The 14,041-nt window shown below is 36.9% G+C and overlaps 1 protein-coding gene across 1 annotated transcript in view; it reads right to left on the bottom strand.

Moving 5' to 3' along the window:
* Positions 1–14,041, bottom strand: part of COL24A1 (collagen type XXIV alpha 1 chain) — a 384,914-nt gene that overhangs the window by 163,436 nt on the left and 207,437 nt on the right. Inside the window, exon 26 of the mRNA XM_032424689.1 lies at positions 2,549–2,602. Coding sequence (XP_032280580.1) covers positions 2,549–2,602 — 54 coding nt within the window. The remainder of the gene's footprint in view (positions 1–2,548; positions 2,603–14,041) is intronic.

Raw genomic sequence — 14,041 nt, 5'->3', positions numbered from 1 at the left:
ACATTAACAAACTCTCAAGTATTTGGAGACATGCCATTAACAAAGGTCAATCAATTAGAAGACAATTAATTGTAAATTGTGTGGTGATTATTATTCTAAGTCCAGGAAGGAAAGAAATCAGGAAGGATTAGAGGAATCTGGCAAGACTTTATGGAGGAGACGAGAATTTGAGTCCTACAGTTTGTCTTTGAATAAGTAGAGGGAATGGGAGAGGATACTCTAAGCAAAAAAAAAAAAAAAGAAAAAAAACCAGTAAGAACAGGAATAGGAACAAGTATGTAATATATGAGACAGTGGAGAGAGAAAGGTTTATATTGGAGAATATTAGAAAATTTGTTGGATGACCTCAATGAGATACCACCTCACACCAGTCAGAATGGCTAAAATTAACAAGTCAGGAAATGACAGCTGTTGGCGGGGATGCGGAGAAAGGGGAACCCTCCTACACTGTTGGTGGGAATGCAAGCTGGTGCAGCCACTCTGGAAAACAGTATGGAGGTTCCTCAAAAAGTTGAAAATAGAGCTACCATATGATCCAGCAATTGCACTCCTGGGTATTTACCCCAAAGATACAAAAGTAGGGACCCGAAGGTACGTGCACCCCGATGTTTATAGCAGCAATGTCCACAATAGCCAAACTGTGGAAAGAGCCAAGATGTACATCAACAGATGAATGGATAAAGAAGATGTGGTATATATATACAATGGAATATTATGCAGCCATCAAAAGGAATGAGATCTTGCCATTTGCAACGACGTGGATGGAACTGGAGGGTATTATGCTGAGCGAAATAAGTCAAACAGAGAAAGACATGTATCATATGACCTCACTGATATGAGGAATTCTTAATGTCAGGAAACAAACTGAGGGTTGCTGGAGTGGGGGTGGGAGGGATGGGGTGACTGGGTGATGGACACTGGGGAGGGTATGTGTTCTGGTAAGCGCTGTGAATTGTGCAAGACTGTTGAATCTCAGATCTGTACCTCTGAAACAAATAATGCAATATATGTTAAGAAAGAAAAAAAGAAGAAGAAGAATGTAGCAGGAGGGGAAGAATGAAGGGGGGGAAATCGGAGGGGGAGAAGAACCATGAGACACGATGGACTCTGAAAAACAAACTGAGGGTTCTAGAGGGGAGGGGGGTGGGAGGATGGGTTAGCCTGGTGATGGGTATTGAGGAGGGCACGTTCTGCATGGAGCACTGGGTGTTATGCACAAACAATGAATCCTGGAACACTATATCTAAAACTAATGATGTAATGTATGGGGATTAACATAACAATAAAAAAATTAAAAAAAAAAAAAAGAAAATTTGTTGGATGAACTGATTAAGCCAAAATTATGTAGTACTTTGACAGCAAAGTAGAGGGGTTAATAGGGTCAGCAGTATGGAGTCAATGATGGTTTTTGAAAATATTTGATCATGACCCATCAAAATTAGTCCTCTGCTGTAGTACGTAGGATGGATTAGAGGATAGAAATATGACAGGGTAAATTTAACATAAACTGATAAGAGTATGTCTTGGGGGGTGGGGCGGGCTTTGGATTGACTATTAGAAAAGATGAATTACGTAGAAAAAAACTCTAACTCCTGCTAAAAGATTAGGCATAGAGAATGGAGGAAAAAGGAAAGCAAATATGGATTTTACTCTATTTATTCTGGAAGACTGGAAGAATTGAGATAGGTATAAGGCATACTAATATACATGAGATTATTGGGAAGAGACCAGTTAAAATCTGGGAAAATAGTGATAAATTTTAGACATGTTGACTTTGACTTAAACTAAAATTTTCAGATGGCAATAACTGGAATATTATCTAATTTACTTCTAATCCCAGCTCGACTTAATTACTCACAGAGTAGCTTTATGTAGTGATTGCACAAGACTCTCATGCTTAAAATTTATATCTAGCAAATCAGGTTTTAGTCAAATACCCAAAGTTTTGGTTTATTGTCTACAAGCCCATTATAAGATTCCATAAAAACAATTTAAAATGTCCTTGGTGGTCTCAAGTAAAGAATTACTTTTTATTTTCTAAAAAGACTTTCCTAAATTTGAAACTAAACATGGAAAATCACTCCCAAGGTAATGATTTCTAGGTAATCTTTAAGCAAATTACAATTTCCATTACAATATCCATGAATATCCATGAATAATTGCATACTGGATTCCAAGTGGAAAGCAAGAGATTGTGACTGAGACTTGGATCAGGTAAAGTGATAACTTAATCCCTTTCAAAACTGCTTCCTTTAGGGGGCTTGCTCTGATAAAATAGATTTAAAAATGGTCTAGTCATAAATCTAAACCATCAGTTTCATCTTTTCTCTTCAGACCACATCATCACAACTTAAAGAGTAATCGCCCTTTAAAAATTAGAAACATATAACCTATTAGCTATATTTCAATATATTTAAGATATTCAAGACGGATGATGCATTTTAAGTTATGAGTGATTTCTAATTAACATAAAATACCATATGAATGTCTCTCGTTTGAGTTTAGCCTAGAATTCTTACTGTTAAAAAAAAAAAAAGAAAGACATTACCTTTTCACCAATGCTTCCAGTAGTCCCAACTTCTCCAGGTAAACCAACAGGTCCCTTTTAGAAAAAAATATAACAGAAAATACACATTTTTACTGCATTGCTATTACAGCATCTTGGTTTTAAATCACCTTAATCCATGTTTCTTTTTAACTCATCCTAAATTTTATCTTAGAGTAAAATTCCTCCTAGTATAGATGTCCAGCCTATGACTTCACATCAAAAAGTAATCTATTCATTCAATCAACAAATATATATGAATGTCTAATATGTGTCAGGCTGAGCTGGTAGGCACTTAGTTTCATATCCAAACACAGTTCCTGTCCTTGTGGAATTTATAATCCAGTGGATGTTATAAAGAACTGTAGTTTTCGTAGCTTCTTGATGTGGATACACCAGCTTAAGAAGTCATTTCTGTGACTTCTTTGAAAATCCCTAATACTAGCACACATCCATTCATTAATTCATTGTCACTCAAGAAATATGTGGTGCCTGCTCCATGCTGGTACTACATTGCTTTGCAGAGATTTTGTTAGCAAGTAAGGCAAACCCAAGCCCTGCTCTCACACAGCAAGAAGTCTTATACAGAGACTGAAAACAACTAAATTAAAAAGTAATAATTACAAAACATCACATTGGCTAATATAGGAAACAACTGTGATAACAACGTAGAGAGTGAAAGAGAAGACCTATGGAGAGATGGTCAGGGTAAACCTCAGGTCTGACATCTAATCTGAAAACTGAAGAATAAGAAGAGGCCAGTTGGCCAAGAGAAGAAAAGAGGAAGAGTGTTCTAGACAGAGTAAACAACTTGAGTAAAGGATGAATTTAGTGCGCTGAAAGAAATGAAAGAAGGCAATCAGTAACACTGTTTCAGAGTGAACAAGGCTCAGTGTTCACCTACCTTGTCTTTATGGATTCTACTTCAAGCCATATAGAAAACAAAATAACATAGACCAAACTTTATAATAACAACATAATCTTTCTCATGTCTTCAGTTATGAAGGCCTTTTCTACTATTGTTTAAAGATGTATGAAGCATTTTCTTTTTCAATGGCTATACCGTGCTTAAATAGATTATTATATGATAATATGAGTTAGCATATAGAAGGCACCTAAATCATAAAAAAAATTATTTGCTATGTTGAAGCTAATTGAAGTTTTTGCATGGGACATGATTATATCCACATATATTTTTATTATTATTCTTATCAATCTCTCTCTCACTCTACCTACCTACCACTCTACCTACCTACCTCTCTACTTACCTACCTTTCTACCTACCTACCTACCTACCCATCTATCTATCTACTGATCATGGATACACTGACATACGCTATGTACTTCCTGTGTGTCTAATTTAATCCTCACAACAGCCATATTTGGTAATATTATCCTAATGCCCTTACAGACAAGGCAGATGAGTTAAACAGCTTGCTGAAGTGGATGCCTTTAAGTAGCGTGGATGAGTTTAAGTGGCCATTGAGCACTTGAAATGTAGCTGGTCAAAACTAACATGTAAATGTAAAAAGACATCAGATTTTGAAGACACTACAAAAAGAATGAAAAAATCAAATCACTGTTTAAATTGATTACATAAAATGATAATGTTTTGGATATATTGGTTTAAATAAAATGTTACTAAAATCAATTTCATTTGCATCTTTCTACCTTTGTAAATATGGCTACTGAAAAATGTTAAATGACATTTGTGACTGGCCTTATATCTCTATTGGACAGCACAGATCTATATTCTCAAACACTATGCTAATGTTAAGTTATATCCAGTTGGAAGTGACTTAATATATTTCTGTGATTATTGATTTTAAGAGAATTAACACTTTTACTCTGAAACAATGATCAATGGTCAGTTAATCAAATCTGAGAAGAACAATGAAATATAACTATTTGTGAGACAGTAAACAAAATAGCAGAAACTGAACACAGACTAATATTGATCCAGGGAAAAACTCTTTTCCTAACACATATAATCTAGGTAAGTGAATGGAGTAGGCCCATTTGACTTATCCCAATATTGACTATGTGTGCTAGAACAATGTCACCTACAGACCTATTTGGCTTAGCTCATAGCACTTGCTTACTAATTAATAGAAACTGAATTAGGTACTAAGATTTAAAAATGCAGAGATTTTTATATATAAAGCTTAATAAGATTGTTAGTTTCAGATGACCTAGCAAGCATAGGCAAGCATTTTCAAAGGCAAATCTGGATGGATCTAAGCAGCAGTTGCTACCTAGATGCATTCTTTAGGTTACCACAGCCCATACCAATTGCTCTCGTGTCTTATACCTGACCCGTTTCACTACTATATACTACCTGCCTGCTTCCAATAGGGCACTTGAGGTTGTCAGTCCTGATTTGAGTATTAGGAGGTGCAGTCTATCAAAAGGGCATACTTGGAAGATAGGCTCTCATTGGAAAATAGGCAGTTCACAGGCTTACATCTTTGCCCACAGGGAATCTTTAATGAAACTTAAATTAGGGGAGCATAAACAATGTATTAAGACTCTGATTCCTCCCAACACTTTTCTTCAGTTTCTTTTATCTATTTTCAAGTTATACACTTCTGGAGAAAATTCTAAATTAATGTTGTTGGAATGATGTACATTTTCCCAAAGGTGAAATGTATAAAATTTCATTCTTATTTCATTAGTTACTGATTATCTACCAGGTATAAAACACTATACTAGTCAATTTAGAAATAACTAATAACTAAAATACAAAGTAGATAGCAAAAATATTACAAGAAGATAAAGTCTACAGAGTATGGGAAAATGTAGCAGTCGGCAAACTGTGACCCCAAAGGCTGGCTACCTCTTTTTGCAAGTAAGTTTCACTGAGACACAGCAATGGCCACTTGTTTACCTATTCTCTACAGCTGCCTTTGTCCTCACAAAGGCAGACCTGAGCAGTTGTGACAGAGTCTGTAGGGCCCACAGAGCCCGAACCATTTCTCTTGGGGAACTACAAAGCAGTCATTGAAGCTATAGCCTTCATTTATAAGAAAAATAAGCAATTTATACTTTTTTGACCAAGAATTTTCATTTAAAAAGTTTTAAAAACACTGATTCTACGTCTAACACACATTAAGGAAAATGACAAAGCCTAGAGCCAAAACATGCTGTGTGTTAAGAGCTAGACAACTCTACAATAACTGAAAACATTTCACTTTTTATAAAATAGGATATGTAATAGTCTATTTATAGATTTCGTTAGCTAAAGCAGAAATTCAGAAGGCCAAAAAGCCTTACGTATAATGAATCACTTGTTAGAACTGAAAAGAAGTATTATTTTTTTTCTAAAAGTCAGTAAAAACTCTAAAATACACTAGTTCTATTTTTTTTAAAGTAACCACATCCTTCTTATTCACTAAAGACTAATGTAAAATTAGAGTATTTCCTAGTTGAAACTAAAATGTTCAAAAATTTTTTTATATAAAGTTCTTAGACTTGACAACTCTGCTTTAACTGTGGTTTAGAATCTATCTATATTGTTTCAAATTTTCTTTTCAGTGAAGAAACAACTGTAGTTACAAGATTAAAAAAAAAAATCTCAGACCCCAAAGCTCTTTAAATTCACTCGAAAATGGAATATTATAAGGCGGATTCTCTAGGATGTAGCTCTGTTTTACCTTAGAAACATATCAACTTCAATGTTTGTATTTATTAGTGTTATTATATTTACTCTCTTTAAAAATAAAAATTTTAGAAGTCATCTTACCACAGTAAAAGTAGTATTTGGTTGTACTAGATGAAATTGCTGATATTTGGCATTTTTTTTAACCTTAAACATTGGTAATTTTACATGATTCAATCTAGTATAAAATTCTGAGGGTAAAAGAAACAGAAGATTGGCCAGACATGAGAAAATGACAACTCTAAGCACTACATGGGAAAATATACTTCCATATCTATTATTAAGTTCTCCACCTAAAGATCTCATACCTTCACATGTTTGTTGAAGATACTAAAAATACAGACTGTTGTCAGTCTAGACAGATATGGGGAAGACACAGAAAAGTAGAAATAAAGTGTGTGTAATCTATGTGGGTAAGAAAGAGAAATTCATTTTTAGATAAGATGACTACGAGATATATATTGGACATTTTGGTAGGAATATTCACAACACAATTGAGTATACAGGTCTAGAGCTAAGGAAAGATATACGTGAACCATCAACAAAAAGACAGTAAAGAGTAGATGCATCACCAGAGAGTACGTGTCCTGAGAAAAGGAAAGGCCAAGAACAATAACATTTAGAAGGCAGGATGAAAAAAAGAAAACTTACAGAATTGACTATATAAAGAAAGTGTACTGTCAAAAGGAGGATACTGTCAGGGCGCCTGGGTGGCTCAGTCAGTTAAGCATCTGACTCTTGATTTCAGCTCAAGTCATGATCTCAGGGTCGTGAGATAAAGCTCTGTGTTGGCCTTGCACTCAGCACATTGTCTGGTTGTCCCTCTCCCTCTGTTCTTCCCCATGCTTGAGCACGCTCTCTCTCTCAAATAAATACATAAAATCTTAAACAAACAAACAAACAAAAGGAGGATATTGTCTATTTATTTATTTTTGTCCATAATGTTTCTTCAGACCTTTTCATTTAGGGGTAATTTTATGACTTGACAAACATGAATGGACCTTTTCTGTTTATTTGGAAATAACATCATTATTCCTAAAAGGCTAACCTTTGGATCACTTCACCCCTATTTTCAAATGAAATCTATAAGCTAAGGATATATTTGTTTGACAGTGTGACTTGGACTAAGCAACTTCAGCTCATTGTGCCTCATCCTTTACCATTCAGGAAGATGTAACCTCAAGTTCATTAGTCTGCATGTTCTATAAAGCAAGGATAATGTCTTATCTGATACTATATCCCTTATACCTGGCATACTTCCTGGAATATAGAACATAATTACTAAATACATGTTGAGTGAATGAGTCAACAAATTAGATGGAGCAGTAGTGGTGGAAACATAGATGAGCTGCCCACATCACCAGCAGAGATGCTTCAGCAGTAAGGCCTACATCCAAAGACTAACTAAAGTGAGGGTATAAAGGCATGTCCATTTTTGCCTAATATGGGATTGCTCTGTTGGGCCATATATGCCCCAGAGCCCCCTAAAGGATTGTTTGGACTCTCATTTCCTCCAGTGGAAGGACAGAGAAACTGAGCAAAAGCCCAGGATTTAAGAGAGTGATCAAACTCCAGGGAAGGTTAAATGTCTAACCAAGACAACTCTGTTAGCGCAAGGCCAGGGCCTTCGTTGGGGAAAAAGTGGGATCCTGACACTTGTCATGAGGACACCTGGATAGAGGTCCCTGAAGATTTTGAACCACCAGACTCTATGAGCTTACAAATTTGGTCTACCTCTCATTAATGCTAGCACTTTCTCCTTTAAGAAAACATGTGTCCCAGTTAGGATTTGTCCATAGATCCTTTTTTGGCCATTATGTCAAGAACTAGGGTTAAGTCACAGCATAACCGATCTGGGAGCTTGCTATGTCTGACATAGGAGGAAGAGACTATACCCCAAAGGAATGAAAGATCTAGCCAGTATATACTGGTAGGAATTGGGACAGTATGTGGGAACCTGATTTTAGAGGTACTTAATCAAGGGAGAAATAACATAATCTAAAAAACATAAATATAACATAAATTAGATATGAGAGTTTATTAATTTGGGAGCACTTATCAAAGATATAGGATTTAGCACCCTGGCAAGGACCTCAAGAGATTGTACAAACTCCTGCAGTGGGTCTAAGCTATGAGATAAGCAGCTCTGCCCCTTGGGCCTTATGACCGGGCAGACCCTATATTTTTTAGAAACATCAGAGGTGGGAAAGGAAGCCAGGGAGAGCTTACAGCAAGCCTTGATAGGAACAACACAAAAGGCTCCTTGGATTTTGTAGCAAGGCCATGCCATTTGCAGCAGAGATTTACATGTGTTTTGGAAAATCAAATTTTAGTGTGCTACTAGGCTCTAATAGATACTGAGCACCTAACCATGGACACCAAATGACCATGCATCTGGATCTATCTATCATAAGCTGAGTTGTGTCAGACATAAGGTGAGCAGTTCCAGTACAATCTGGCATGGAACATGAGCAGGACAGAGATATAGGCAAACTGAACGAACAAGTAGTCTAGACCCCCAACTAGGACCTCTTTTTCATCAGACATCTTTGGCTATCTAGGAGATCTCTTATGACTAGCTGCTTGAGAAGAAAAGTCCAAAACTTGGTTTATGGATTGGTAGGCTTAGTGCTATGGACTGGCTATTTGTGTCCTCTCAGAATTCCCATGTTAAATATCCAATGCGATGGTATTTGGAGGTAGGGTTTTGGGGAGGTAATTAGGTGGTGAGAGTGGAACTCCCATGATGGGGTTAATGTCCTTATAAGAAGAGGAAGAGAGCTAGCCCTTTCTCTGTCTACCATGTGTGGCTACAGTGAAAAGGCAGCCATCGGCAAATCAGGAAGTGGGCCTGTACCAACCAATGGATCTGTCCAACAACACGTTTGTTGTTTAAGCTACCCAGACTATGGTGTTTCATTATAGCAGCCTGAACTAAGACACTTACTACGTAGTTGCAAACTGAAAATGGATGGAAGCTGTATTATAGCTTCACTCAGGGGTGTCTTAAAAGGCAGTGGAAAGGGAACATTTCTAATGAGCAGAATTTCTGGCAGTGCACCAGACCATCCACTTTCTGGGAAGGAGAAGTGGCTTCAGGTTAGAATATGTACAGACTAGTGGGTATCTGTGAGTGACCCAGCTGGTTGTCTAGCCACCTGAAAGGAAGAAGATTGTAAGACTGGGAACAAGGTTTGAAAATGAGGCCCATAGCATAGATGGGTACATTCGACACAAAGAGCAAAGATTTTGTATCAAACATTAATGCCTACCAGAGAAGGTCAAACCTGGAAGACTGCCTGGAAGTATACAGAATGATTCAGAAATTTGACATCAGCAAGTCTTGGTCATTAGTCATCTCAGTGCTGGATGATGGGCATATGAATGAAATGGGCATGGTGGGAGAGGTGGAAGGTATGCATGGGCCTGACATCATGGGTTCTTATTTAACAAGGCTGAATTAATTACTGCTGCTACTGAATATTCACACTGCCAATAACAGAGAACAACACTGTACCCATGAAATGATGCCATTCTTTGAGGAGAACAACCAGCCCCTTGGGGGCAAATTCACGCCTGGAAAGGCCAAAGATTTACTCTAACAGAAATACTCTGGGAATGGGTTTCTTTCTTATCTTCAGGCCTCAATTAAGCAGCAGTATCTGATAACTTACAAAGTGTCTAATCTATCTTATGAGATCCCAAAAACATTGTGTCAGAACACGGTACCCATTTTATAGCAAATAAGTTGTGAAAGTGGACCTGGGTTCATGGGATTTAGTCGTTATATCATATGACAACAAGAAGCTTCCAACCTGATGGAGCATTGGAATAGCCTGCTAAAGGAGCAGTTAAAGTGCCAGCTAGGAGGTGATACTTTTTTTTTTTAAAGATTTTATTTATTCATTTGAGAGAGAGAGCGAGAGCGCACAAGTAGGAGGAGCAGCAGAGGGAGAAAGAGAAGCAGGCTCCCTGCTGAGCAGGGATTCCAATGCAGGGCTGGATCCCAGGACCCTGAGATCATGACCTGAGCCGAAGGCAGCTGCTTAACTGACTGAGCCACCCTGGGGCACCACCCGGAGGTGACACTTTTTAACGATAAAGCACCACCCTATAGGATAAAAAAGTATACACATCAAATCAAAGACAGTTATATGGTACTGGATCTCCAATAGGAAATAGTCATTGGTCTTGGAACCAAGGGGTGGAAGCAGAATTAATCCCACTTACTACCACTCCCAACATCTCTGTAAAGGACCCTATACTTTGCATCCCCACAAAAGGTAAGCTCTGCCAGAATAGAGGTCTTGGTCCCCAAAGGGGACATATTTTCATTAGGTGACACATTGATCTATATCTTATGGCTGCCCTTTTGAGCACTTCAAGTTCTCTGTATCTGGGCACCAGAAAGCAAGGAAGAGTCACCACCGTGGCGTAGTTAATTCAGCCTGATCATCAGAGGGAGAAGATTGCTATCATTTGTGGTCCTAAAGCTAGCTGCAGTGTTAGGGGCTATAATTTGTACTACTAATTCATTTTCTAAAGTTTTCCCTCAGGAAGAGAATCTACCAGAAAGAGGAGCAACTCCCTGAAAGGGTATGAAGTCAACCCAAGTAACACAAGGAGTAAACAGTTGTGAACATCAAGATGGGCCACCAAGATACATCACCAAGGAAGAATATGTTGCCTAAGCTGTCATCAACTTCATGTCTTCACCTTCAGAGGGCCTTCCTGACCAATGCACACCCCAGGGTGACCCATATACTATGGGTGCTTGAGTTGGAGTATAAAAGCCCAGCCATTCAGCCCAGCATGATGGGTTTATAAAGGATTCAGAGCATCCTATAGGGATGGTTGAGATTTAAGTATGGCCTGTATCGATTTGACTTCTCTATCTATTCAACCCAGTTTCCTCTTCCTTTTTCCTCAAGTGTTACTTTCTAATCAATACCCTGCAGCAAAATTCTATCTCAGCAGTCTGCTTCTGGAATATCCCACTTGTGCTCACAGTTTCTCCCTAAATGGGAGCCTCAATCTACAGAGGGCCATGGAATTATTACAAAGTGTCAGTGAGTCCATACATAGGTACTGAGAATATGCTAAATACAGAAAAGCAGGATTCCCATTTGTTGGTCTGTAAAAATGATCTTCATTTATGAAAAGACTGAGTATCACTAAGAGTAGTTTGAATTAGTAAAGGCAGATTCCCTTTTTACATATTCCCTTTGACAAGATATAACTGTCATACTTAGTGTAGCTACTAAGGTACACATCGTCAACCTACTTTTAATGCCTGGGTAATGACTGTTATCATTGTTAGGATAAACTGAACGCTTTATCCTTTTTACTAAAAGGAAATTGTTCCTTACATATATATGGTTTCTGGGGATTGACTTGCAGGTCCAAAGTATAAGAAAATAGCACTTGGAATGTATCCCAAATGCAACCTGAGGGAGACTCTCTGAGATAGCATCTGGAGTGAGATTTCATCCCTTTCCTTTTGTACGAAGTGATAAATCTTTTCTTGATAGATCAGGGATGAAACTTTTCAAGCTCACCAAAGACTGAGGATACTCTGGCAGCAAAAAACTATAGCTTACTGTAATTTGTTTTCCAGAATATTTGACTTACTTTACAAAAAATTCTTTAACTCTACTTCTCTTTCAAGTAAGGTACACTTATATACAGACACTTTCACTATACCAATATCTAGTGCCTAAGAATTTAAATAAAACAAATGAGCAAACCATGTAGCATAATGATTATGATAAATCATACCTGTTACTAAATACAGGAAATAGTTCTCTTACTTTTTTCTCTGGAATAATGTACGAGTATAAGTAAATAAAAACAGTGATTACTCATCTGTGTTATCCACTGTCTTTGAAACCAAGAATGTGCCCGATTAGCCTTATTAATTTAAAGTTTCTGAAAATTGAAGATAAGCTATCTATATCTATAAACACTGGTGACTTACTAAAGAAAAGCCAATTATTTAGAAAACCTGCATTCATGAACACTTTAAAAAGTATAGAAGTGCCCTAAAATAAATTCATTCATTCACTTAGTCAGCAAGCATTTGAGAATAGAATACATGCCAGATATTAAAAAATAATGCAGAAAATTTATACAGTCAGTTAAATTTAAAATACAGACGAGCATTTCATTATTTCAGAGGTTCCTGACTGGACAATAGTTTATTGTGGCAACACTTCCTCCACTTCATACTGTTGGCATTTGGATATACAGGTTTTCTAAAATATGTAACTCAACAGCCTGCTCAGTATCCAAACAGGGATTTCAGTTTCTGACATTTCCCTAACAACTACTTGACTCTTACTTCCTTGAATCATACATGTAGTCATGAAATGAAAGTTCAGAATGAAGTTTTGCCTCAGGAAGGTCTGGCAATAATTAAAAGAATATGCCTGGAATGTCTACTCAACAGATGCTTTTACTCACACGTATGTTATGAGAACCTTGAGAATAGAAAGGCAACTGGTGCTGTAGTCCCTGCACTAAATTGCCTGGCATCTGCTGTTCACATTATTCTGCTCTTCTGAATAAGTCTCATGACAATCTAAGGTGATAAAGTGAGTATCAACACAGGGCTACCCCTAATCTTGGTTGAACTTCTTAAATTATTGATTAAAAAAATAAGCTGGATGAGCAATAAGAGGAATTCTTATTCCTGCTGTGACACTTGTGTTGGAAAACATTTGAACTGTAAGCTCTTCCTAAAACTTGAATAAACTAGCAAGATCATTCACAGAAAAGAATAAGTGCTTATAATTACAGCATATTTTTTCCACTTAAAAAAAAAAAAAGCTTCTAACTTGTATAAACTCTGAGAGTGGCCTGTGTTCTGTTCGTCTTGATGTTCATCTCAACTAATCTCATTGTCTAGCACTTTCCCTAGCATAGAGCAAGTGTTGAGTAAGTATCTGCAGAATGAATGCATAGCATAAATTGGATGCTGAATATTTTTTTTTTGAATTTCAGTATAGTTAACATATTGTGTTACATTAGTTTCAGGTATATAATAGAGTGATTCAACAATTCTATACATTACTCAGTGCTCATCACAAGTGTATTCTTAATCCCCTTCATTTATTTCACCCATAACCCCACCCATTCCCCTCTGGTAAACATCAGTTTGTTCTCTATAGTTAAAAGTCTGTTTTTTACTTTCTCTTTTTTTCTTTGTTTGTTTTGTTTCTTAAATTCCACATATGACTGAAATCTTATGGTATTTGTTTTTCTCTGACCTATTTCACTTAGCATTATACCTTCTGGATCCATCTATGCTATTGTAAATGACAAAATTTCATTCTTTTTATGGCTGAATAATATTCCATTATATATATACCACTTCTTCTTTATCCATTCATCTATCCATGGACACGTGGGCAGTTTCCATAATTTGGCTATTGTAGATACTGCTTCAATAAATGTAAGGTGCATATATCTTTTTGAACACCCAGTAGTGCAATTACTGGACAGTATGATAATTCTATTTCTAATTTTGGAGGAAGATCCATACTGTTTTCTACAGTGGCTTTACCAGACTGCATTTCCACCAAAAGTGCATGAGGTTCCTTTTTCTCCCATCCTTGCCAACACCTGCTGTATCTTGTGTTTTTTATTTTAGCCATTCTGACAGCCATTCTGATGGGTGCTATCTCATTGTAGTTTTGATTTGCATTTCCCTGATGATGAGTGATGTTGAGCATCTTTTCATGTGTCTGTTGGCTATGTATATCTTCTTTGGAGAAATGTCTGTTCATGTCTTCTGCACATTTTTAAATTGATTTTTTTTTTTTTTGGTGTTGAGTTGT

Source organism: Phoca vitulina, unplaced genomic scaffold (genome assembly GCF_004348235.1).
Source record: "Phoca vitulina isolate PV1807 unplaced genomic scaffold, GSC_HSeal_1.0 scaffold2, whole genome shotgun sequence".
NCBI lineage: Eukaryota > Metazoa > Chordata > Mammalia > Carnivora > Phocidae > Phoca > Phoca vitulina.
The sequence above is the reverse complement of the archived record's forward strand: the minus strand, read 5'-3'. Positions and strand labels throughout refer to the sequence as shown.